The 26,449-nt window shown below is 54.1% G+C and overlaps 2 protein-coding genes across 4 annotated transcripts in view; both read right to left on the reverse strand.

The window, feature by feature from the left end:
- Positions 1-8,558: 8,558 nt before the first annotated feature.
- Positions 8,559-11,447, reverse strand: GP1BB (glycoprotein Ib platelet subunit beta). The gene is made up of 2 exons (XM_044990259.1): positions 11,336-11,447; positions 8,559-10,348 (listed from the first exon to the last, which is right to left on the reverse strand). Exon 2 carries the CDS (start codon positions 10,338-10,340, stop codon positions 9,726-9,728), a length of 615 nt encoding a protein of 204 aa, XP_044846194.1. The 5' UTR covers positions 10,341-10,348; positions 11,336-11,447; the 3' UTR covers positions 8,559-9,725.
- Positions 11,448-13,927: 2,480 nt separating this feature from the next.
- Positions 13,928-26,449, reverse strand: part of SEPTIN5 (septin 5) — a 59,820-nt gene continuing 47,298 nt past the window's right edge. For all 3 annotated transcript variants that reach the window (XM_044989599.1, XM_044989600.1, XM_044989598.1), the window contains 6 exons: positions 26,193-26,310; positions 25,066-25,167; positions 23,732-23,828; positions 21,140-21,275; positions 19,111-19,213; positions 13,928-18,261 (listed from right to left, as the gene is read on the reverse strand). In XM_044989599.1, the coding sequence (XP_044845534.1) occupies positions 18,205-18,261; positions 19,111-19,213; positions 21,140-21,275; positions 23,732-23,828; positions 25,066-25,167; positions 26,193-26,310 (613 nt within the window). In that variant the 3' untranslated portion in view covers positions 13,928-18,204. The remainder of the gene's footprint in view (positions 18,262-19,110; positions 19,214-21,139; positions 21,276-23,731; positions 23,829-25,065; positions 25,168-26,192; positions 26,311-26,449) is intronic.

Consider the following 26,449-nt stretch of genomic DNA (forward strand, 5'->3'; position numbering starts at 1 on the left):
TGTCTATACAGAACGAATGGAGCGGAGTCCTGGTGCCGGCTCAGTTTGTTCAGCGCTCGGAGATACTTAGCGACAAGGGGCTATATATATTTGTAGTCAGAAAAAAACCTTCCATGTAGCAAGTAAGTTTCAAGAGTTGGTGTCAGTGCGTCTGCCCAGATCAGCCTGGCTAGCTGTCAGGCCTCTTCTTCTGTGGCCAGGCCAAGCTCTATCTGTTTCCATGAGCCGGCTCACCAGTGCACTAGGTAAGAGGAGTATCCAGGAGCTTTGGCTCTCTGCTGCCCTCTGCTGAGCACAGATTATATTTCAAGTAGAGACAAAAACTACTTTTTGAAACACGATTGTTGTTTATTCCAGAATCAGGGCCCCACTACAACGGCAAGTCGGTGCTTATAGAGCACCTTACAGCTGTTAAAGAGTGTGACAGAAATAACCCGACAGGATGGATGGAATCACCGCTGTACAATACAAAGTATTAGTTGTCTGCCAATGGCATTCTAGGAACTTCTGCTTTATAACCCTGCATTTTACTTTTCTTCCATTTACAAATAAATATGTAAGCACATTCCATTGTCAATGTGCCAACTAAACCCATGTATATAGCTGAGCAGCCGCAGGTCATACAAAAGATAAAGGGAAGAAAAATTGGCTCTCAGTGTGTTTATGTAATTTGGCTAATACCAGTTTAAATCTGTGATGTCCTTTAACAGAGGCTGTATCCTGCCTTTGCAGGGATTGTAGGCCCAGATCCTCAAAGATATTTAGGAGCCTAACTTTCATTGAAGTCAATGTGAGTTAGGCTCTCTCTATATATACACACACACACCCCACCTGCGATACACGCAAACCTTAACACTGCAACATGATGCATTCCAGCAGAGTTATGGCAGATAATGTAACCAGTTTCTGGAAATGATTAGAATAAAAGTAGTTCTGAGCCATGTACAACTGGGCTCAGAGCCCCCAAGGATCCTGGCGTTGCAGGTGCAGACAGAAAGTGGGACCAGGCAACGATTTCAAGCCATGCTAAAACATTTCTCAAATAGCTCTGCTGTGACAAAGAGAATCCCTTCTGGCGCGGGCTAAAGGCTTTGTTTTTCCTGGCACTCACGTAGGATGCCCTGCATAGCTCACTCATGACTTTGCTGTTCACAAGCAATGCGGCAAGCCCAATCTTAGGCCACAAAGCCATTACACTACAACAGTGGTTTTCAACCTCTTTTCATTTGTGGACCCCTACAAATTTTTGAATGGAGGTGTGGACCTCTTTGGAAATCTTAGATATACTCTGCAAACCCCCAGAGGGCCGCAGACCACAGGTTGAATACCACTGCACTACATTAATAATATCTGGCCCGTACATAGTGCTTTTCATCAGTCCATCTCCAAGCACTTTACAGAGGAGCTCAGTATTGGTATCTCCATTTTACAGATGGGGAAACTGAGGCACAGGGACAGCCCTGACTTTCCCAAGCCCAGCAGGGGCACAGATGAGAGAATAAATAGGATGCAGGTGGCTCATCTGCAGATCAGAATGGTTTGAAATCATATCCACAGGCCTCTCAGAGCCAGTCCTCTGGTCAGTGGGGCTGTAATGGTGTGTCTACATTGCAGCTGGAGGGGTGCTTTCTGGAGTGCGTAGACGCACTCGTTAGCTCTGCTGGAGCTAGTGCACTAAAAATAGCAGTGTGGCTACAGCAGCCCAGGTGGCGGCTCAGGCTAGCCACCCCAAAACAAACCCGCCGCGGATACAGACTTGGCCAAGCAGCACGAGCTGCCACAGCCAGATTGCTATTTGTAGCGTAATAGCTCAAGCAGAGCTAGTATGTGTCTGTCTCCACCCCATGCTGGGAAGGACACTCCAGCTGCAGTGTGGACATCCCTTTAGCTGCTAGACAGGGAGGAGTATGTGGTGTGGGGAAGCATCAAGCCAGGAATTCCACCCCCTGCTCCACATACACTGTGTCCTGCTTCCAGCAAGGGAAAGAGGTCTGCTTCATGACTGGGCATTTGCATGGGATGCAGCAGGAACCCCCTGTGGCCAACTGTTTTGCTTTTGTGTCTGGCCGACCGTTTCACGCCTAAATTTTGCGAGCTGGGTTTGGGAAGCTGCAGTCACATTGGGGTTAGGGTGATCAGCTAGCCAGTGTGAAAAATCAGGATGGGGGTGGGGGGTAATAGACACCTCTATAAGACAAAGCCCCAAATACTGAGACTGTCCCTATAAAAATCGAGAGATCTGGTCACCCTAACTGGGGTTTGGTTTCATGGGGTTTCTAAACCCAGCCAGCCAGCCCCCACGTTCAGTGACAGAGGCTGGCGAGAAAGAGCGACTCAGGAGCACTGTGAACCGCTGGCTGGGGGGTGTTTATCGAGCAGACCCAGCTGTCTGGCCATTATGGGTGCAGGTGTTTATCCTCTTATGGCCTTGACACTGGGAACTGATTTGCAAAGGAGCTCTGACCACTTGCCTATGCCTCTTTTCACAGCCTTCCCGTTTCCCAAGCCCTAACCACCAGCCTTCCCTCTCTCAAGTCACCAAACGGCCCAGGCTAAATCCCTCCCACCAGACTGAAGGCCCATTCTCATCACGGCAGCCCCGGACACACACCAAACGAGCCACAGAACCCAGCAGAAAAGCCCCCGCAATGGGAAGCCAGGAAGCTCTAGATTTATAGATTAGACGTGCTGTCACGGCCTACACATTATTCTGGGCTCAGCACAATTCATCATCATGTCACTAGGGCTGGTTACACTCGTCACAGGAGCAAAAGATGCCAAGAAGGTTTTTTACTGTGAATGTGCCAAGTCTTAACAACGCAGAGAGGGGACCCCTCCTGCCTCCCCAGAGAACTGAAACCTAAGTCAGCAGTTGCCCTCTGTCTACCTGGGCATGCTAAGTCCACAAGCTTTCCTGGCACACCAGGGCAGTGCTGACAGGCAGGCAGCTGAGCAGGCGATCATGGGCCGGGATCATGCCTTCGAAGTCACACAGCTGCTCCCTGGCCAGCCTCTGCCTGTGAGTGACCCTGTGCCTGCTGCCCTATTTGTCTGTGTTCACATGGATCACTGGCATCCTGAGGTTCCAATGAGCCCCTTCAAGTTGGTGCCTTGCAAAGTGAGTGAGGAGAAGGAAAAGTCTCCAGCTGACAAGGTTTTGTTCATTTTGCTGCATTTTAACGCACTCTGCGCTGGTGTTAGGGGAAGAGGGAGTCTCTGCATACTTACCATGGATCTGCAGCTCACAGACCAGGCTCCTGCCAGCAGGGCACAATAGGAGGGAGACAACTAACAAAAATTAACCTGCCTTAAGAAAAATGCAGGGAAGGTTAAAGAGAAGGAAAGAAAGCAGAAGAGAACGGGCTGCCTGCTCCTGTTCCCTGGGTCTTAGGCAGCCTGGTTCCGCCAGGTTAGACTGAATGGGGGGGAATAAGGACTTTCTTCCATGGCAAATTTCACCTTTTCATCAACAAAATCAAAATCCAAATATTTTGATTTGGAAATGCTGCCCTGGTGCCTCACAGGAGTTGTAGTTTGGGTGCCTCTTGCTCCAAATAAGGTTGGGCTCCCTGGTCAGACTACATCTCCCATGATGCCCCAAGTGTCCTCATTGGTGGAGCAAGGCAGTTGTGTCATAGAAGTCGCGGTTCATGGGATGTAGCCTGAGAGGTACGGAGCGCGAGCCATAGAGGAGAATGGGGTCATGAGGAATATGAGGCGCCATGGTGGACTATCCAAATCGGGTATCAAAGCAGGCACTTTTCATGCAAAATGCCATTTAGTTGAAAATCCAATTCCTATTAAAACACAGTGCTACCCTTTTTGAGCCAAGTGGCTAACCAAAAATTTGAGGGCTAGTAGGTTGTTCCAGTTAGCGGAGGAATTGGTCAAGTATTTCTTGGGTGCAGTTTTGTTTATTTCCAAAGAATGTACAAAGTCCTGTGCCTCTGAACACAGAAGAAATCAAAGGGCTGGAAGCAGCGTCTTTTGCTCACAGCACCAGGGGCACGCTTTTCAGCCTGCACCTTCGCCCCAAAAATCTCTCCCCGGGCTTTGTCCAGGGTCAGAGTCCATGCGTTCAGCTATTCCTTCAGACTGTCTGTGGCTCGCTGGTCCGCTGAGTTCAGCCTTTTTCTCCCTCTCATCCAAAACAATATTCAGCAAAGCTCTTCCACCCAGACAGTCCAAAACCCCTAGGCAGGTTCACGTTACGCTTTGGCTTTAGGTGAGGGCTTGTGATTAATTTAGTCCTACATTATGTTAACTGAAGGGCACATTCACACAAGCTTTTTAATGCGACTAATAACAAGGTTTCGCCCAGCTCAAAAAAAAACAGTTTTGAGGGAAATTTTTCGACCAGCCCTTTTCCTGGGTTCATTTCGCTCTTCTCTCCCTGTGTGTTGAACAAAGCAGTCTAGCTCCATGTCTTAGTGCCACCATCTGTGAAACAACTACAATCTTACACACTTGTGAGCATGCGCCTTACTCCTTGGGGGTGGGAGAATTACTTGGAGCTAATCAAACTATTATTTCAATCACAATTCATCATGAATTTAGCCCCTTCCTTGGCTGGAGACCCATTCGCAATCTGACCTCAGTTGCTGAGAATGTCTTTGTTACAATATTCTTCAAATAATTTCCCTTACTAATAGCTCTGTAATTTAAACGTCTCGCTGGCCCTAGTTGAGTTGCTGCTCTCTGACTGGCTGCCTGACGCTAGTTAAAACAGGAGAACAGATAATGAAATTCCAGTTTGAATTTTCAGGCAAACACTTGCAATAAAATGAGGGGAAATGTTGGGATTCGCAAACCTTTGGCTGAATCTCACCGAGGCCGTCCAGATACAATAGAAAACCCCCTACGGGCCAGCAAACAGAATTCAGGCCCATTCTTCACTAACCTAGTTGTGACTCACACTCTTTGACTAGCTGGCCTCACCCTAGAATTCACGTATGTAAAGATCCAGGCTGACCACAGGCCTCCCCCACTCCCCCATCTCTCCCTGCCCCTGGCACTCTGGGTTGGGTGAAGTCTGGGTGGGTGAGACCCGCTTCCACCAGCATGAAGCCAGCTGCGTTCAGTCTCTGGCGCGTTTGCTGCCATCTAGCTGCCGGGGGCAGCATCACACCAGGCTCCCCGGAGACCGTCCGCCCTTGCTCAGCGCAGGCTTCATACAGGTCATGTGCGGCCACAGCTGTTGGGGGGAATAAAAAAGGGTGGAAACCGCCAGCCAGAATGAAGTGGAAAATAGGACGACTCTGCCTCCTTCCCGCCATCCTGAGGCACTGGCACAGCTAGGAACAGCACCTCGGATTCCTGCCTCCCAGCCCTGTGCTCTCACCACTTCCCCTGTGACCGCTGTTATTTCCTGTTCCACCGCTCTCCGCTGCCTGCTTTGGGCCAGGGCCAATCTGATTGAGACACCACGACAGGGTGTTCTGGTGGCAGCAGTGACATGCAGTGACATGCAGCTGCCTCCAGGGTATCCCAGAGCCCGTAACCCTCTCTCCTTTACTCACGAGCTCCTATTTTTATTGGCTTCCCGGCCGTCTGCATTGGGGAAGCATGAAATACAAATGATGGGGGTGGCGGGGCAGGCGGCACGAGGAGAGAACCCCTCTCTGGCTAATGTTGATTCTGCAGTGAGAGCATCTCACTCACCAGCCCGCGCCGCGTGGCTCTGTGCTTTCCCGAGGTGTGGCCGGCGGCCCCAGGCAGGCCTGACTTTCACAAGAGCTGCATTGTGCCGGGGTGAGTTTTACCCTGGCAGGCTGAATGCAGGAGCCAACAGGCCCATCACTGTTCGGGACCGAGCAGCACTTGGTAACGTCTGTCAAGAAGAGCGGAGGAGTGTGGTGGCATTTCCACAGTTAACTCAGTTTTGAACGGATCCAAGGGCTTGAGAGAGACAGTGTGACCTCCGCTCGCTGCTGACATCAGGCGTGACAGTGGCTTGGCCCGAGATGACAATGTTACACCCCTTCTCCAGCACCCCAGTTTGGCCAGGCTTTTAAAAACCTCGGCTGAGTAAGGGAGAGGGACATTCTCTGTTCACCCATCGAACGGGACACAGGCTACAGCAAAGCTACCCCCACCCTGTGCTCAATGCCAAGGTGCCTCCGGCGTGCTGGATGGACCATTTCTAGGCTGGAGAGCTGCCAAGGCCCAGTCAGTCCCTGGCCGCTCTGCTGACACAGCCAGCAAAGGGTTTGCAATTTATTTATACATGCATATTACCACCCTGCGACCCAGCCACCCCCCCTCCCCCTCCCCCACAACCAATCAGCCTACACTTACAAATAAAACTATCCCCCCCCCACCCAAGAAACCCTCCCTAGTAGTGAGAACTGGGGCCTAGCAGGCCCCTGCCCCTTGGGATCCGAACTGTGGGAGAGTGGGTGAAAATGTATCAAGTGTCACAATGATCCATAGCAATAAACGTTGGTGGGGAAAGGAGCGAAAGGGAGACAGACTGAGTCCAAACCAAAAGGCCTCCTGACCTAATTCCAAGACTGGGTTAAGATCATGCCTGGCCAACGAGAAGTGTGGGCCCGGAAAGCAACAATGGTGCGCTGAGAATTAGGACTATTGGTGGACAAAATAATGAGGGGCTGGGATCCGACACCCATCCCGTCCTTTGGGGTCCTAAAGAAAAGCAACTTTGGGAAGAAACTTGGCAAAGGTGGACGCTGGCTGGCTGAGAGACAGGAGAATGGGAAGGCGCGAGCTTCTCCATCATGGCTGTCTGAGACCCTCCCCGTCTCCTGGGACCCCCCCCCCATTGTAACCCCACTGGGCCTGCGTCGTCCTAATCCCGTGAGCTGTCCTGAGAAACTGGGCCAGAGAGATGGGCCACCAGATGACACCACCACCTCCACCAGCTCCGGCTGAAGCCCAGCCACCATCGGGGCTGTGAGACTTTGTTGCTTCACCTCCACTCCGTGTGTCTTTGTCCTGCCCCACCTGATTTCTTCTCTTTCCCAGCCCTCTCCTTTTGCCTTCAGTCCCGTAAAAGTGTCTGGCCTTGCCAGCCCAAGGCTATCGTTTGTAACACCGCTGTAAGCCTGTAAACACAAAAGGCCACCTAAATCCCATGCCCCAATTAGACCAACCCTGTTACAAGTTTACCTGGCCTCAGAGTGGTTAAGAAGACCGTGTGCTGGGCCTAGGGTGACCAGATGTCCCGTTTTTATAGGGACAGTCCCGATTTTGGGGTCTTTTTCTTATATAGGCTCCTATTACCCCCCACTCCCGTCCCGATTTTTCACACTTGCTGTCTGGTCACCCTAGCTGGGCCTGGTTTTTTTCTCCAGCAGGGAGGTTGCAAGTGAGAGTCAGCACCAGAGACAGAAGCTGCATTGTCTGTCTTTGCTGTTGTCTTCTTTCCCTCTTGTGTGTGTCTGTCTTGTTCTGTCTTTTAGGAAACGGGCCTGGACTTTAACTACAACAACTGCAGCCTCTCCCACCGACCTTTTCTCTTCTCCCTCCCCACAAGGGCAGTTACTGCTTTATATCTTTAACACCAGCTACAATTCCCTGGAACAGGAGGGGTTCCTTCGAAAGGCTCTCCGGCTCCAGGGACAGAGAACAAGGGACATTGGTCAAATGAAAGCCTTCTGTAATACTTTACATTTCAAATGCTTTCGCTGTCTTTCTTTCTGTTCTGGGTCTTAAAAAGACTGAAGAGGGTTTTAAATGTTTTTTGTTTTGTTTTTGTTTTTGGTTCTGTTTTGGCCATTGGCCTAAACAGGCTGAGGTCTCTGTAACTAAACCCCGAAGCTTGTTCAATGTTGGACAGTGACATGTTCACATCTTTGATTCTTTGGGCCCATTTCTTCCATCCAAATGAATACAAACACCCCTCCCATGCACTCAGCCCCCTCCCAGGGCCTAAGCCAGGGACCACTGGAAACCACAGCTTCTTCCCATGACTGCCAAGTGGGTTTGGGATCAGCCCCCTGCCCCCACAAGGCCCAAGACTTTGGTGTGTGCCCTGAAGGCCCAGCTGGTGGATTGAGTCAGCAGGAAAAACCACGGACGGCCCAAGGGATGAGGTTTGTAACTAGAAAGCAAATGATGCTGATCTAAGCAGAAAAGAAAACGACTGACTCCCCAGCTTGGGATCCAGCCCAGGGCTAGGATGCCCCTGAAAGTGGAGCCCAACCATCCCCAGAACCACTTCAAAACAATTTACTGGCCTTGCCCTCAGTGGCTCTGTAAAGGGAGTAGGATCGGTGAGCTGAGGTTAACCCTTCGGGTGCTGAGGAACTGCCAGTGCCCTCAGCCCCTGCCAGAGCGGTCCCTGGTGATGGGAACCAGTGACCTAAGCCTCCACTGTCCCAGTACCAATCCCTGGAGTTATTATGGGCCTGCAGGGCCACTGCTTCATCTTAAACGCTCGTTCCATCTTGCCAGCTCGCCTACCTTCCTCTTTGCCCCTCTCCTGGCAAATTACCAGGCACTCAGACACGGGCCTCGGCGTAAATAAAAACCAGAAACAACCCAAACCGTCCGTGTAAAACCTGAATTCAAAGAAACTCCACATTAAGAACCAGCAGTGCAGAGCCCGGGATGAATCTTTTCCCCCCAATTCCATTTCCAAGGAACACCCTTTTTAAAACAAAGTCCCACCCCAGACCCTCTCCTGGGCGTTTCCCTTGCTTGCATGGTTTGCAAGGAGTTTAAAGCAGATACATGTTTCAGCCTGGGAAGAACCATCTGCATCAGCATTATTTTAATACGGTTTCGTTACAGAAATGAAAGGACTGTTATAAATGGCTAAAGCTGCATTATGTATTTCTTGCCATCTCAGTAGCCCCTAGAGGCCCCCACTCCGCTGGGCAGCGTACAGACACATAGGAAGATGCAATCGCTGCCCTAAAGGGGCGAGGATTTCAGAAGCACTCGGCATTGGCCTGACTGGGCTCCCGCCTTCATTTAGTGGGAACAGAATTGAGGCAACACCGTGGGCTTTTGAACAGCCCCACCCAAAGCAGACAAGGCAAAGCGTGGCCAGCAGGGAGGAGCATTAGCCCAATTTTACTGTGGCACAGTGAGACTGATTGACTTGCCGCCTGTGACGCAGGAAATCAGAGGCAGAGCTGGGAAATCGAACCCATCTCTCCTGTGGCCTACTCCAGTTACTTAACCACAGGGCCAGCCTGCCGTATTCGGCCCACATTGTAACAAACCAGCAGAATCAGGGACTTTCTAAGCTCAGCCCCAAGTGTTTTAGCATGTGGGCTCAGCCAGTGGAGCCCTGGGACCAAATGAGCATGAAGCACATAGCAGCAGCGTTAGCTCAGACTGCCCTGGCCCTTGCCAGCTTTAAGTTAGTTCCTTCTGGTTCTTGGTGTATGTGATTCTGTACAGAGAATCACAATCTCTGAAGAGACCAGACCAGTAACAGTTTTCACTTCAGCAAAGCAACCAAGTCTGCACAGGTTTGCTAAAAGAACAGTTGGTCCCAATCCTGTTTCGATCCCTTTGGAAGAGTGCAGAATTTTAACATCCCAAGATTAGCTGCACTGCGACAGAAGAATAGGCCAAGCCTGTGTCTTGCTTTAGACAGTGGCCTGTTCCTGATGCTTCAGAGAACAGCTGGCTCTCAGCGTAATGCACCAGATGGCCCGTGCAACGCTACAATCCCAGGGGAAAGGATGTCCTTCCTGGCCCCGCTGATCAGTTTATGCCCTGAAGCATGAGGACTGAAAGCCCTTGTGACGTTAATCAATGTCATAGCCATTCTCTGAAACGGGAGCCCATGTATCTACGTGCTGGTGTATCTCCTTGGTGGTCTGCCTGGCTACATTGGCGATCCTCTGGAATCTATTCAGGAACACGATAATGAAGACGAGCAGGACAGCCTGGAGGAGGATGAAGAGGAAGAGGCAGATCTGGGAGAAGAGCGCGATGCTGCAGTACCAGTACTGGCAGGTGGAGACGAGCTCATCCTCTGACATGTACGCGATGATCCTGCCTCGCAGGTGTTCTGGGGAGGTACACACCACGTTCCTATACAGGGTCCGATTCTGCTGCCACTGGAGCCACGAGCGCAGGTAGAGGATGTTGCAGTCGCATTCCCAGGGGTTCCCCCACAGGTAGGCCACTTGGAGGCTCGGCAGGTTATCCAGGAGCCCGCTGGGGATGCTGGTGAGCTGGTTGTTGTTGAGGAAGATCATCTGAGTTGAGGGGCTGAAGGACGCGGGGAGGCTGCTTTCGGTCAGCTCCTTCGACATGCAGTTGACGATGTTGGTGCTGCACTGGCAGGACGCGGGGCACGTGGGCATCGCAAGGGGCAGAAAGCCCAGCAGGGAAAGGAAGAGGATCCAGCAGCTCATCTTCAGCTCTGAAACACACACACAGCCACCTCTGACCCTGAACCCCTTGGGACATTGTGCACAAACCTTAGGCACTCAGCATATGGAGAGCAGCCAGACACCTGACACTGTCAAACTGAACAGAACAAACCCAGGGCTTTTCTTTCCTTTGAGGATTTAAGTTTTGCATGGAATTTGGTACCCAGGAAGATGAGAGACCCCCAGCTCTGACAAGGGCATAATTTCAGCATGTATTGGGCAAGATCTCGCTCTCTCGTAATACTAGACAGGCGAGTGCTCCTGCTATTTTAGCCCTGGGTTTGTGGCGGGCAGATGGTTTATGATATGGCCGGACCTCCACTAGAAACTGGCCCGAGGCCATCAAAGCTCATTTCCACTGGTGCCCAGGTTGGTGAAGAGAAGCTGGTATTTGCATGATTGCATTCCTGCTGCACTATAACAGCTCAGGAAATTCAGCAGAAGCAGTCACACGTTAGCATGCAAAGCTACTCATGCAGTTACAGGCTCTGCGTTACCTTTATAAGCAAGGTTTCATTAACAGCAGCTTCAGGTTATTACAGAGGCAGAAAGCTACAGAAGATTCAAAAAAGGATTAGACAGCGGCATGACTAGAAACAGCCAATGCAGTTTCCACAGCTAGAATAAAAGTGACAGAGACGAGCAGTTCTCATGAATCAGGACATATAAAGATCAGGTAGAAATTCCCCACTCTGGGATTGTACTGCAGCAGCAGGGGGATAATAGGAGGGGGCTACCCTTGTTCTGAAGGATCTAAGCGTTGGTTACTGCTGCAGACAGGCTGTTGACAGAGACAAGCCGTTGGACTGCCCCAGTATTGCAATTCTTGCAAAAAAATCCTAAGGGTCGGCATTGAGTGTGACTTGTACAGGGTGTAAGAAGCTAGCGGCTTGGTGCCTGGCCATAACGCAACGCTGGGCAGTGAAGTGGCCGAGGAAGAAGGCGACGTTAGCAGGAAGCGCAGGGTCTAGACTCACCTTTGCAGATTGCTGCCCTGCTGGCCTCTGGCACAAGGGAAGAGTGTTGTAAGAGGGCAAGCAGTGCAGGAGCGTCTGCAAGCACACAGCTGAGCGCTCTGCTAGCTCCCCCACTTGGCTCTGCAAGATAAGGGGAAAGCTAGTCCCAGGACTCCTCCCTGCCACGGCCTCGCCGGAACAGCTGAGGTTTCACCAAGCAACTGTCCCGAGGGATGCAAGATGTGGTAAGGCCTGATGACGCCGGGTGAATGGCAGAGGGTCTTGGCCCAGAGGAAGGGGAGGGCAAAAGCATTTTGCTGTTATCTGTGAGCGGTCCAGCCCTGCCCTCTTCAACCCAGTGCCCTGTTTCACCCTGGCACCCTTTGGAAAGGTAGCCCTCCTCTTAGATTATAATGAGCCCAGAGTATTTGCTTTGTTTTCTGTATTGCTCTGCTCAGCAGCATCAAGAAAATATGCATGGCCCCTTGTGACATCCATGGGAGAGTCCTCAAAACCCCATCAGTCCCTGGGGAAGGGCCCATCCTTTCCCATACTCAGCTCCACTTTGTCTGCCTGGCTCTGTCTTGGCAATGGCAAATACCTCTCAGATTGTTCCCCCGCTCCCCAGACTTCTGTTTAGCATGCAGCTCCGGCCCGCTCAAGCCTGGAAAAGACTTAGCAATGGCAACCAGGCAGGATCAGGCAGAGATCTTACTGGTCCGCTGAGAGGTTTGTAAGGAAGCTTGGGGAACCTAACATCGATCAGTGTCAGCTTCAGTATGACAACACTCCAGGTAATTCCCACAATACTGTATGTTACGCCTTTCATCCTCAGGCCCTTTACAAACTACATATGCACAAACCTACCAGTCACTTCACAGCTGCCTGCAGCTGTTTTAAGAGTGTGCAGCACTGGGACAGGAAGTGAAGGAGACAGGACAAGGAGTCTCAGTATGGGACAGGAAGTGTCTGGCTCCTGTAATCAGTTGATCCTGGGGGATGGGATCTTCACTGGTTGTGGACAGGTCTCCCTTTAGTGAATCTGTCTAGTACATGGGGACCACATATGTCAGGGCAGGAAGCGAAGGGGAATATTGTATCCAACTGAAGCTGCAGGTGGATTTAGGCAATTACTCAAGATTCAATTGGACCAGAAAAATTCAGCTTCACACAATTACCGTTGTGAAAAGCACCAGGGGATCTTTCATGGCTGTTAAATTGGTTTCACATCTCGTCAGAAGGAGCATTCCTGGCAGCACGGTGTCCCCTAACATCCCGTTAGCGCTATGTACAGTGTCAGCGCGCCTCGAAGGGCCTTCGTTAAAGCACTGCCTCGATCCCAGCCCTTCTGAGGAGCTGGTGACTTCTGATGAGGTGCTCTGGCTTTCAGCTGCGACCTGGCTCACGAGCTGAGTGGGGAGGGAGCAGAAGAGCCGCTCTGCTGAAGAAGAGCCGCTCTGCGTTCTCTCACATGGTTGAAGCCTGGGAGAGTGCGATACTTGCACACACACCAAGGCAAGATCCCGCGGAAAGGAGAAAGCTGCAGGCTGACTCGGCTGGCCAGTGCTGGGAAAGATAACGCTCATGGGAACATCGTGCTCTGGGCTTGTCTTGATAGAGTCAGATGACTCTGCAGCTCCCAGTTAGCGAAGGGGTTTGCCACATCCTGCCATCGGAATTCGCAGCACTGGGAGCTGCTCCAGCCTGAGCAGCAGAGCCAAAGGGATAAAAATAGACAGGCCACTTGGGCACTCTTGGGATGCTGAGATCACATCCCCATTGCATGCATTAAGGGCCAAACCCTGCCCCCAGTCTCCCCGTACAAGCCCTCTCGTGTAAGCCCATTGGGCCAGATTCTCTCTGCACCCATCTACACAGGGGTGTAAAATGCTACCAGATCAGAACAGGAAGGATTGACACCCAGCTGCACTGGTGTCCAGGATGACCCAAGGAACATGGCCAGGGAAAATTGGGCCCATTGATTCAGTGGGGCTGTAGCTGAAGGCAGGACTGGGGATAAAAAGTCTTCTCATACGCTGTAAAACCTTTACGTTTCTAATAAACCAGAGTGGCTCATTCCGGTGATTACAGTAGAGCAGAAGGCAGGCAGGGAATCTGGCTCACAAACTGTTCAGCGTTTGTGGGTGTTTTTCTTTCATTTGGGGTGTGCTTCAAGACCCAGGTAGATTTTTCCATAGGCCAGAAAGGACCATTATCATCATCTGACCTCCTGCATAAGCCAGGCCAGAGAATTTCATCCAGTGACTCCTGCATCCAGGGGCAGTGGAGTGCCATTTAAAGTGGGAGGGAGCACAGATTTGCCCCCATGCCTGGCCCTCTCCTCTCCCCTTCTCCCCTCCGCCACCCCAGCATTCTGACCCCTCCGGCCCATGTTCCCCTCCGAATCTGAGTGAGTGGCGTTGTGTCCTGGTGCACAGGATCACGGGACCACTAGGTTTGACCCAGCCTACGCCTATGTCCAGCCTAATCTGATTGAACTAGAGAACTGGACAGATCACGCCCAGGGGCATTTTCCAGGCATCTTGCATTTCTGTCCCCACACCTAACAAGTCCCCCTTCCGCAGACAGAAAACAAATCAGGAAAAGGTCGTCTTTGTGGGTTTTTTCATGTATTTATTTCACTGACCAGTTCAGGTAGTAAACATTATTAATAACACTAATAGCCACCATCATCATCATTTTAATAAAATGGATACGTTTCCAAAGGGTTTGTTTCTCTTCGTTCACAATGACAAAGTACTCAACAGTAATGTACAAAAAAACCCAACCAAACTGACAACGGGGAAAGGAAGTGCCTAGGAACAGAGCGAGGGGATGCGCAAATCACACCGGCACGAGCAAGCCAGGGTTACCAGGGTGGCTGTGTGTGCAATGAGGGAGCAGGGAAAGCCGTCGCACAGTGTGAAGAATGGAATTCCCCCCCCCAAAGAATCAGGATGCAGGAAAAGGCATGCGGGTGGTCAGCGAGTGCTGGCAGAGCCAGGACCCAGTGCAGCAATGGCACACAAACGGGTTCATCCCACAACCACCTCCCCAATCAGGCACACGGTTTGAGACGTGGTACCCACAACCCCCAGCGCAGCGACAGCTCATGAGAAGTCAGTGGAGCCGGACTCAGCTCCTGGAGTCGCTAAGAAGTGCAAAAAATTGGCAAAGGCTTAGGATGCAGGGGTGTGTGTAGGGGTGTGTGTAGGGGGAAGGAGCATTCTAGCCATACTCTCTGCTTCCTTCGCTGCCAGAGGAGGCTCCAGCCTGCCTAGCCACAGGAGGAACCGCCAGCCATGCTTAGCCAGGAACGCCTCTACCAGTCATAGTGCGGCTCAATTCAACAGGGGGAGACTCCATGCTGAGAACACGCAGATAGAGGGCAGATCTCTAGAGCATTCCAGGGGTCACCTCCATTTCCAACGTCTTTCCAGGCAACCAACCCTCCTCCCAGCCTCCCAAGAGGAAGGAAACCTGCTGTGTCTTCTTTGCTGGTGGGTCTCCATGGTGTTACTTCACCTCTGGAGAAGTTGCAGCTTCAGCTGCTTTGGCAGAAGGTGCTTCTCTCTCTCTGACTCCACGCTACCCCTGCCCGTGGCTGAGGAGTTCAGCTCTGTGTGGAATGAGTCTGGGAAACTTTACCTGATTTAGCAGAAGTTTGCACTGAGTTGATGGAGATGTCCTCACCAGTAAAGGGGGCAGATCTCTTAGTCAGCAATTCTGGCTGCAGGTGCCCTGTCCTGCCAAATGCCTCAGACCCACAGCCCTGCCCTGTGTCAATGCCTTGCTTGTGAACTCAGCCACAGGTACAGCTGCAGGCTGCACTCAACCAAGCTGTCACCTAATGCTAAAGGGAAGATGATCTCCTCTACCTCTTCTTGGGCCAAAACATGCTGGACACAGAGGCTCCCTTAGCTGGTCTGGAAATGTTACCACCTTACCTGCAACAGATTGTTAACTTGTGGAATTCACTGCCTCAGGATAATGCAGAAGCAAGGAACTTATCAAGCTTTACAAAAAGGGAACAGACGCTCCGATGAACAGGAACAGCATTTGCAGTTACACGAGCACGAATAAAACTGACACAAGTTAGCAATCCTCATGCATCAGGATAGTAGCTGATCACCAGCTCAGGCCTGGAAGAAGCTGTCCCCTTGGGCACAAGCGAGTGCATTATGGCGAGGCGGCTCACACTTTCCCTCTAAGCATCTGGCATTGGACAGTGCTGGAGACAGGCGTAAATGGCCCCTCAGTCTATCCTGGCATGGCATCTCTTACGTGCTTCGCACAGGGGGGACGGGACAGGACAAAGGAGCTGGGGAGATGACAACATTGCTCTTCTGGCCTGAGTTTGTCCCCCAGGCACACTGCACGGCTCTGCACTTCATTGGGGCAGCAAGAGAAGGCTCTTAAACGAGCCAAAGCTCAGAGGTTCAGTTTGCTCTGGCCTAGCTTGGACATCTGTCCAAGAGGCACTGCTGCCCTTCGCCAGCTCAGCCTCTCCTCGTTATTTCCGAGATCTGTCCCGTCTCTCCTGCACCTACCCGAGACAGAAGAGGCTTGTCTGTGAACAACAGGCACCGCCCCAGCTACTCACCAACAGGCCAAGAAATCAGGGCCCTGCTGAGAGAAGCCAGCATGACACACTGCTAGCAGAAGCAGCCCTGGCACTTAACCAGACCCAGCCAACACTGCGCGTCGGCCATTGAGGAGTCAGAGCTGGACAACACAAAGCCACAGGTGAATGGGCACCCACAGGACTCAGAGCAGGAACCAGGGGCTGGGCAGGAAGGACCCACCCCCATGTGCATCAGGCAATCAGCTCCTTGCCAGCACTCCAGGGAGTCTAAGGGAAGACCCAGTTAGACTCCCTGGCTGGCCGCTGGCGTTACTATCAGACAGGCCACACTTCTGGTTGCTCCTTACTGTGCTTGGTTAAAAATAACCCGACAAACGACAGCGGCTGCTGCAAACACAGCCCTCGTATCTCTGCCACCAGATCCCGCCAGCTTGCCCTGCGCTGGGACTCAGCCACGCAGGTCCCCCTGGCTAGGACCAGGGGCGGGAAACGGGGGGACGCCTACAGCTACTGCCCAGCAAGGCTGTTGGGTGCAGTCCTGTGTGAAAGGGAAGGGCGGGGGCAGTGCATAGCCAGCGGAGCTGCACTGTACTAAGCCTCCTCCCAGGGACTCAAATGTTCCCTTGCTGCCCACAACCCATTCAGCACCAACCTGCTCCCTACACAGCCGGGACCGGCCTTACGGGTGGGAGACACGGGCGACTGCCCAGGGAGGCGCCAGCCAAGTGCCACAAGATGGCAGGCCTGGGCTGCTGGAGCAGGAGTGAATGCAGGCGAGCTCAGGGCTGACGCCTCTGGCCAGCCGGGCGGGGGGCGGATGATGCCGCCTGGAGCTGCCAGTCTGGCAGGGAGGTGCAGGCAGCAGGGCTCGCCCCTGGGTCCCCCCTTCCCAGGGGTCAGGGAATGTATGGCCAGGGGAGCCCCCCGGCTCAGAAACTCCTCCCTGTGCAGGCGTGAGTGGGGCGGGGAAGGGCAGCCCAGGGCGCCATTTTCCATAAGGCCGGCCCTGTACATAGCCTGTCTTGCCGCCTCTGCCTTTCAGCTCCCCCGTGTGCACAGCAAGGAAGGTGCAAAGGAAAATGTCCAGTCTCCCCTCAGGGGCCAGCAAGGCTGCGAACGCTCAGGCATGAGGAAAGCTCCGTCTTTAGGGTTCGTCTCCTGCCCCGAGGCTTCCCCTGTTCAGGTTCAAACTGGGACACTGCCCTCAGCGCCTTTCCAAGTGAGCCCCAGGCCTATGCACAGGCTGGATGGGGGGGCTACCCCTTCCCTCACCCCAAAGAGAGCAGGAAGCGAAGGAAAAGCCACCAAGCTTCCTGCTAACCGCTCCCTAGTTCTGCCGGAGACTCAGACCCACAGTGTGGTTTGGCCACAGCAGGGGCACGGCTGGCTGGGAAGATGCTGGCCCCTCATGGGCTGCTCCAATATTCCTCGTCTCTGCAAGCCGAGATCTCCCAGCGCCAAGCGCCACATCCTCCGCACTATGCTCTAAACCAGAGTTTCTCAACCTTTTTGATTCCAGGAACCAGCTCGCTGCCTTCCTAAGCGGCGTCAGGGAGATCTCAGGGACCGGCCGTTGAGAAACGCGCCTCTAAATGAGGGCAGTGGAAGCTGGAATCTTCTAACCTAGTGGGTGGGGCTGATCTCTCCCTTCTCAGTGCAAAAGATCCTGGAGTTTCTCAATAGGAAAATCAGGCAGGAATGTTCAGGCACCTTAAAAATACCCCCACAGGCCAGCGTCCCATGATCAACTCCCCCCCACCCCCACCCTGCTCTCCCATGCAGCGCAGCGGGGTGGCCTGGAGTCCCCAGGGGGAGAGGGTTGGCTGGCTGGGTCCAACTCACGAGCTCTTGGTTCAGAGGGACGTTTGTCCTTCTAAGTGCCTGCTCTGGCCCAGGGGGGTCGGGGGGAGGGTCCCAGCACCTTGGTTGGGAGTAAACATTTAAGTGCATTTACACAGAGTCGTCAAGTTCGTACGCCATAGAAACCGCGACTCTGAACAGCGGCGCGTTCCCTAGCCAGGGCTGAGCACGTCTGGAAGTTGGAACGGTTCTAAAACGCCTTAGACACTTCCCAGGCTTAAAAGAAACAAAAGAAAAACACACCAGTAAATTGCTAAGTGAAGAGCCTCTTCCGCACTCCAGCTGACAGGAAAGCCAGTGTCACTGCTAATAAATTAGGGGGGGGGGCACAGCTCTCGCCCACAAGTCTCTAGGCAACGGGGAACGTCTTCCTCCAACGGCCACTTCTCAAGCTGGGCCCCAGAAGGTCGCCAGGGATTCCCTTTGCCCTCCATCCTCCTGGCTCTCACTGGTCCTGCATCTGCTGCTGCATCTTCTGCAGCATCTCCTGCATCCTCCGCAACTGCAGGAGAGAGAGAGAGGTGGTCAGAGAGATGGCGGCTCCGCCCCAGCCAGTGAGATGCTCTAAGGGGGTGGCGGGTAGGCTCTGGCACCGGGACGGCATGTTTGTGAGGGGGGTTCTAGGCCCCCCTCGGTGCTGGGGCTGCACGTGTCGCTTCTCACTCCGCTGTCTGCATGGGCTGGCTGGTGACGGCTCACAGGGTGCTCAGGATCACGCAGCCGGGGTTTGGAGGTGCCCCCTCCATCGAGAGCAGGATGGGAGATGGAGCTCGCCCCCACGTCCTGCTCCTGCCCCTTTCCCCAGTAAATCAGCCCAGCGACTGGCACGAGGAGGAGCTGGTGCTACACTACGGCCTGGCAGCTGTGCAGCGGGCACTGTGTGACCTGGCCGGGATGTGTGTTCCCAGCCTGCACTTGGTGCACTCCTGGTCGACGCACCCACTCACCTGACTCTAGGTGCTTCAGGTCACAGGGGTGGCCCCTGCCGGCTTTAAACCCTCTGACTCTGTAACCCAGTGGTGCTCACTCTGGCAGTGCTGGCTGGTGCTTTGCTCAGAACTTGGGAGGGATGAAGGGCTTTCAAAGAGAGATGCCTTCTAACTCCTCTCCGAACACGATAGCTGCTGGCATTGGTGTGAACAGGGGCTGGCTCTGCAGTTCACGGGAGGGCATTACCACAGCCCGAGCCGGACACAGCCTCCGGGCCCTGCCCTCCGGACTGAGAGCTCGTGAGTGCAGAGGGCAGCAGAAGGGGGAGCAGGGACGGGGCACCAGCGAATCCCGGGGCAGCCTCGCCTGGGGCAGCCCCTCTGCTCGTCGCTGAGGAGGGCAAGGTGCAGTGGGTACTCACCTCTTCATCCTTCATTTTGATCAGCTTCTCCGTTTCAGCATCAGGCGTCGGAAGGGGCAAGATAGGGATGGGGCTTTCTATCCTGTTGTCCTGAGTCAGCTTACTGGGGGGAGAGAGTGGAGAAATTCAGTCCATTCCAGTGCCAGCCAGGCTGGGGTTTGCACAGCGGGGAACGAGGGCCTGTCACAAACACCCCAGGGCACAATCACAACCCCGTGTGCCTGGCCAGCCAGCTGGGAAGTGGTGCAGACACCAGGCCGCTTGGATGCAGTTTTGGGGAGCACGGTAGATCCGTGGGATCCATTCACACGCAGGCACGTATCACACGTGAGATTTCAGAAGAGCGGGCTGGGGGAGCTAGAGAGAGTAAACCCAAGCCCTTAAAGAGCTGGCATCTCCGACCACCTTATGCGAAGGCCACATCAGCAAACCAATAAGCCACGAGCTGTGCTGATGACAAATTTAGGAGGCATTTACAGATCATGGTCTTGTGGTCTCTCTCGCTGTTTATGAGATAAATATACGCACGCATACACCCACGCGGAGACAGCGGTCGGCAATAAATATCAACATTTGTCAAGCGACCGGACCACGTTCACAGGCCTTTTTCAGAAGGATCAGAACATGGAGCCAGTTTAATTACACGAAGCCTAGTAAGAAAGTTGGGGCACTACATTCAAGTGGTGAAAAACCCTTGGGGAACAAGAGAGAACTCCAAGGTGTCACTGCATCCTCTCGCCACGTGGTGGCCCTGTTCGCTCAATGCACATTTATCTTAGAGTTCAGCTCCATAGGAAACTATTACATCCCAGTTCCCTCCTTCTTGACGTGTAGAGAATCAGCAAAGACATGAAAATTGGAGGCAAATCACAGAGGTGTTGGATTTAGAACCAAAAAAAATGTGTGGGGGGGAGGGTAACTATTTTAGTTAAGTAATTTATTCTTCGTCTTCTTTTAAATGGTTACTAAATTCTGTATCTAAACAGGCTTTAGGCAAACAAGTCACTTCTCAGCTCTCTAGAGATAATCACTTCATACCTAGTTCTCTTGGGATTCTGAATTCTCTCCAATGAAAATAAAGAGGTTTGTCTGTCATAGAAATGTAATTCTATGCCTGTGTGGGCACATCTACATCACACGTATGTACCACAGGCACACTCAGATATTTACACCCAGTGTACAAGCGTTACTTGCCATGAGTGTAATACAGCCACTTCTGGGGTGGAATGTGACAGCACACAGCAACACCAAGCAACAGCTGAGCATAGGAAGGGATGGTCACAATCTACAACAGAAGTGGGCTAGAGATTTTTAAAATTCGACATTTCAAATTTGCAGGGGTGGGAGGATTTTTTATGAGATTTCCGTGACCAGCTCCCCCTTCCAGCTGAAACCGCAGGGGCGCGGAATGCAGAGACCCATGAGAGCGGAGGGCAATCTTCCGAGACTCGTTAAGACTCAGTAATCACTAATTGCTCCGACAGATGCATTGCCAGAGAAACAGCAGCATCTCAGAGGTGATGTCATGACTAAGACACAGCCACAGCTGGTGAGGACGTGGGAGCTGCCAACCCCCTGCTTCCAGGCTGCTGCTTTGGCAACACGTGCCGTTCACAGGCAAATCCCCAGGGGGATGGTTGATTCCCTGTTAATGTCACTAGGCCAGGTCTATTTTTTCCTACCACTGAAAAGAGCTCCTGCACTAGGACCATCTATCTCGGTGCCCACAACACCGCAGGGCTGAGTGTGGGAGTGTCCAGGCAGGGACCGGGCTTCACAGAGGTCACCCCGGGGTGGTTCTCTGACAGCTGAGACACTGTGATTTTGGTACATTGGCTAGTTGTTTCTCCTTCCAGTACACCTGGCTGCCATCCGCAACTTCTCTCTGCAGAGAGCACCCCCCCAGCCCCTGGAATACCCCTGAGCCCCATTAACGAGGAGCAGATGAGAGCTCCCCTGCCTGAGAGGCACCGGACACACCCTCCCCCTCACTCTGCACAGGAGAAGAGCACCACCCACGGGCACCCACCTGGTCATCTGCTGGATGCACTGAGCTCTGTAGTTCTCATAGTGAACATCACAGGTGACGTCCTTCAGGTCGTGCATGTGCGTCCGGATCAGCATGTTCCGCAGCTTCACGAAATCACAGTGCGCCTGGTTTTCCACTGGGGGAGCAGCAACAAACAGCACTTGGATTTCACCCCAACATCTGCCCGGGGCAGGGACGAGCAATGGCCCCGTCAGAGCCTCGCCATGTCCAACCCCTGGCTAAAATGCTCGTCCCTGCAGGGTCCTTCCAAACCCCGCTACTAGCCCATCTCCTACCACCCCCGCACCTTCAGACATGCCCCTGAGGCTGCCTCTCTGGTGTGATACCAGAGCACTTGGGCTCAAGCTAACAACACCGTTTTAAACATGAAAGGGCTGGAGGCAGAACATTTCCAACGACCGGGTCCTCTGCTGTAGGGCTTGTTTCTCCCCTTGGTCACAAGAGCCTGAATTTGCTGAAGGAAGATTGTGTGCCCGCAGGCTTGGGACCGGGCGGGTTCTGACTGGGGACACTGGTTCCAAGGGGTCTGGCTCGTATTCATCAAACCGGGCACAGTCTCTGGGACTGCAGCTAGCAATGGAAACTAATCAGAATCAAATCAAAGGGCTTTATGAGCCTGGTCTCTGGGTCTATCTTCATCCTAAATCTAGAGCCTGATCCAAAGTCCACGGGCTTCTTTCCATTGGATTTTGGATTCGGCCCAGTCTCACTTGCTTTTGAAGAGGAGGAACGCACAACAGGGAGGTGAAGTCGCAGGCGTGCCAGGGCTGCATTGAGGCGTGGGCACAGCCTGTGTGTATCTAACAACAAGCGTCACCCCGGATAGCCGAGCAGCCAGCAGCTTTACTCCTCTTCTGAAACAGTCATCAGCGCGCTCGGCTCAGGATTTTCCAGTTACTTGTTCCCCTGTGTACCTGCGCAGTTAAAAGGGCCAGTCCCAGGGGAGGTCTGGCCCCCAATCCGACCTGCCTCCTTCATTTTTTAGCTTGCAAAGTCAAGGGCAGCCAGGCCACGTCACACCAGGGACTTGGCAAGCCGCAATGCATCCGCCCCGTCCGAGGGCACTGAGCCGTCAGTGCATTCCTGAGCAGCCCTAGCACAACAAACTAGTGCTTGTGCAACCCAAGAACCACAAGCCCCCTGCAGCGACAAGCCAGAGGACAGTCAAATCAGTAGCCAGCCCATTTCCGGGCCTAGGGGATTTTCTAATCAGGGAGAACAGAAAGTTACAGGCAAAGTGAGGCAGCCCAGCCCTGCAGAGAAATGTTCACTCCAGAGCACCTTTCTCCACTGGAATGTATTGCTCCTGGTAGGACTCTCTGAGCACCACTGACTCCCTCGGCCGGAGCAAATGAGGCTTGAGAGCTGCCTTTGCAGAATGCCGGCATCTCTCTCATTTAAAACAGCTGTTTCCTCCCATCTAAACAACAAACCCGCCCCACTGTGGGTGTATTGTGGCTACGCAGCAGCTCACAGGCCACTGCCACCAACATCGGCCGGGCCAAAAGCAGACCAGTGGGGAGATACCATGAGAGGGGGGAGGGATAGCTCAGTGGTTTGAGCATTGGCCTGCTAAACCCAGGGTTGTAAGTTCAATCCTTGAGGGGGCCACTTAGGGATCTGGGGCAAAAATTGGTCCTGCTAGTGAAGGCAGGGGGCTGGACTTGATGACCTTTCAAGGTCTCTTCCAGTTCTAGGAGATTGGTATATCTCCAATTATTATTATAGAGGCATTCTGCTATCTGTCTCCCCGTACGGTGGGATCTGCCCCTCCGCTCTCCTCCCAGCGGTGCTGGGTTTGTGGGTCTCACCACAGGCATTGCCATGGCGGTGGCAGCAAAGCCTTGTATTGCTGGCTGGGGCAGAGCATGAAGGGTATAAACCTTCGCTCCGATGGGAGCAATGTCTACTCTGGAGCGACCAGGCAATGCCCCGCCTCCCCATGCAGAGAGCGGCTGTTTCCTAGCCTTAAACACCGAGTCTGCTCCCTTCAGAAACAACCAGAAGAGAGAGAGACGCGCACGCTCTTCTCTGCCCCTGGTATTTCTAAGGCAGCCGTCGTGATATCAGAGGAGGACACATCTGCCGTCGGCCCAGCCCTGCAAGCTGCTCCCAGCGCTCAGTTAAACACGCTTGCCCGTCCCCAGGAAGGAGCGTGCAGGGGAGCCGTCTGAGGGGGTGACTTCGAGTGGATGCATCGTTTGGGTACCGGAGCAGTGGAGCCCTGGCACAGAGTGCAGGCCAGCCACCCAAGCAATTACCCTTGCACAGCCCCTGCTGCTGCAGCTTCCCTGCTACCAGGACCTGAGCTGGCTAAATTAAAGCTGGCTCCGGTACGTGTACGTGAGCTGCAGTCACACCCGGTGAATACAGCACAGACGCGCCCTCGGTGTGCTGCCAACACGCACTTACCACTAGGGGGCTCCACAGCCACAGGACTTTGCTGAAGCTCCCAGCAGCCCCAGCGCAGCACTGAACGCGACTCTGCACCGGCTGGAATTCTGCCCCAGGGCTGCCAGCCCTCACCCCCTCCACCGGCCTCCCTGCCAGGCGCCCAGGGACACGGCTCACCTTCCACGATGCCCCACGGGTACAGCCGCCCACGCACTCTCTGGCCTTTGGCCTCCACCACCGTGTTGCTGCCGATGACAGCGAAGGGAGCGCTCTCCTGAAACGAGAGCCGCCGAGGAAATCAGGACGCCTGGGCAGGGCCGGCGGGAGTCATGCATGACCCAGATGGGAGCCCCGAGGGCTCGGGTTATGACGCCCACACGGGGCGATTGCGTTCTCTGGCCCGGCGGCGGGGGTGCAGGTGGGAAGGGCGTGCAGGGACTTCATCCTGTTCCAGGCGCTGAACACGGAGCTTGTCCAGGGAGGGGCACAGGCTGCCCCTTTCCAGAGCGGCCGTCAGCGGGACGCCAGCTCACGTTGCCCCTAACTGCCCCTAACCAGGCCGGGCTGCCCAGCACGTGCCACACTCAGGGACTCTCTGCTAGCCCAGCCCCGAGCCAGCTCAGGAAGATGAAGGGGCCTGGCCCTCCCCGGTGGGTCGAGGGCCATTGTCTGCCCCCCGCCGGTTGTGCGCAGTCGCATCGTTTCACCCTGCACACCCTGCCCTGAGGTACATTCCCGACAGAATCGCTGCTCCATGGCGACGAGCGTCACTCAGAAACGGACGCTCAGCACTGGGACATGCCAAGTGGGATGCGAGAAGCTGCCAGTGGTATTGCTTGATCACACGTGCAGATTGGCTGACACTGGGGTATCCTTCCCGGTGGGATGGGGGAAGGGTACCTGGCCTCACAGGAAACACCAGCCTTGGGGACTCTGTGCACCCAATTATTTTTCAGACACCCTGGGTTTGCCTGGCAGGTCAGGTATCCCAAACGCTCTCCCTCCCTCAGCACAGGCAGCTCTTGACCTGGTCACATGCACCAGGAAGCCAGGAGGAGAGGGACTAACCCCTCCCCACCTCCCCGCCAGAAGTTAGAGAGAGGAGCCCTCGATCCCCACATCTGGTTAGTATATGTGGCTAGGCAACAACGAGGGGAGTCAAGACAAACAGGGCCTGACTGAAGTCCACGGAGTTACACCAGGAACGAACCTGGCCCATTAGAGTGCTGTCTTAAAGCCGTGTGACATGGAACCGTACCCAGGTCCCTGTGCTCCACGCTGAAGCCACTTCGAACTTTGTGACACCAGCAGGAAGAGAACTGAGATCTCCCGCTCCAAAAGCACAGGCCTCTAGCACCTGAGATAAAGAAGAATCTCCACTGACTGTTCGCAGTATGGGGCCTCTAACACACATGGTATAGCTCTGTTTTCACCCACTAGAGGGCAGGGGTGCACACCAGCCAGCTGATGAGACTACGGAACTGGAAGAAGAGGTCCAGGGCCTTCCTCACCTTCAGCTCCCGATCTTGCTGTTTGAATTCCTCATCTTCATCAGAGTCGCAGTCTGGGAACTGGTAAACTTTAATCCCAAACTTGTCGATCTCTTCCCGGATCTGCTCCCCCGCAGGGCAAGGGCAAAATGAAAGACAGCACCGAGCCCGTCAGCACGACCAGAGAGTGCACCCAGCCGCCCTCGCTGCAGCCTCTCTGCTCTGGTTGCTGGCGAGGGAGGGGCCTCCCCGGGCTGGGAACACCAGTGGGGAAAGCACACAGCATTGTGGACTCTTCTCCGAACCCTGCAGAGCACTCTCCGGGGAGCAGACCCTCTCCTGAGATTGCCATGCTCCCGGGAAGGCCAAGGCAAGGAGGAGAAGTGATGAAAACAGGGAAGCCAACAAGGCCCCGTCAGGACTGGCTCCTGACTGGGGCATCTGGAGATGGGCAGGGAGCGGGGTTTGGACCCATTTCCCCTATCGCCAGCGGCTGCTGGGGGATTGGATAGATGACCCACCTAAACCTCTCTGCTAGTCTGTCATTGTCTGTGTTGAATTCAAGGGCAGGGATGCCCCTGCCCAGTGACACGCGGAAAGGAACAAAGGAGAGGAACTGTCTTCTAAACAAGACCAGCTTAGCCCCAGGGGACCTGGCCCATCTGTGTGCGGGAGGGGGAATAAGGGGGGCACTGAAGCAGGTGACACCCACTGGCAGGGGCTCCCCTCCTGGCTCGCTGGGCCCCACGCTGGAGACACTAGAGGCCACAGAGCGTCACGCCGAGGCGAGCGGTGTCTCTGCAGCAGAAGCAGAGCTCTCTGGTAGGCAGGGCACCAGGCAGGGTGGGGGACCCCAGCCACAGGTGGGGACGGAGCTGGATGGGTCCCCACAGGGGTTAGTTTGCATGGGCCCCATGAAACATAGGGAGCAATGGGACAGGGCCGTGGGTCAGGCCATTCTGCTCCGCCCCTGACACAAAGGGGAGTGCAGGGTCTGCTTGCTCCTGGCTGGCTGTCCCCACTGATCACCTCTCCAGCGGGAGGGGCTCTGCCAGCCTCCTTCAAGCAGGGCTCAGGCAGAACCCGGGACCCAGGGACCCGTGCGGACCCCTGCCAACATGTCATGGCTGGACGGCAGCATCTCTCACCCTCTCCTTTAGCTTCCGGATCTCACTGGGGATCAGGCAGTCGGCCTTGGCGATCAGGGGCACGATGTTCACCTTCTCGTGCAGAGCCTTCATGAACTCGACGTCCACCGGCCTCAGCCTGCAGCAGGGAGGGGAAGTGGCAGGGGTTACCTCACCCTCCTCGGGAGGGGGCACTCCCATTCACCCACTGGCCCAGACGCCCTCTTAGAAGTGAGTGAGGGGCCTAGAGAAACTCAGCCTTGGGGCGAGGATGCTGC

This window comes from Mauremys mutica, chromosome 16 (assembly GCF_020497125.1).
Source record: "Mauremys mutica isolate MM-2020 ecotype Southern chromosome 16, ASM2049712v1, whole genome shotgun sequence".
Taxonomy (NCBI): domain Eukaryota; kingdom Metazoa; phylum Chordata; order Testudines; family Geoemydidae; genus Mauremys; species Mauremys mutica.

Excerpts from the sequence above, each read along its gene's own strand:
- GP1BB (XM_044990259.1), bottom strand. The coding sequence starts at position 10,340 with ATGAGCTGCTGGATCCTCTTCCTTTCCCTGCTGGGCTTTCTGCCCCTT.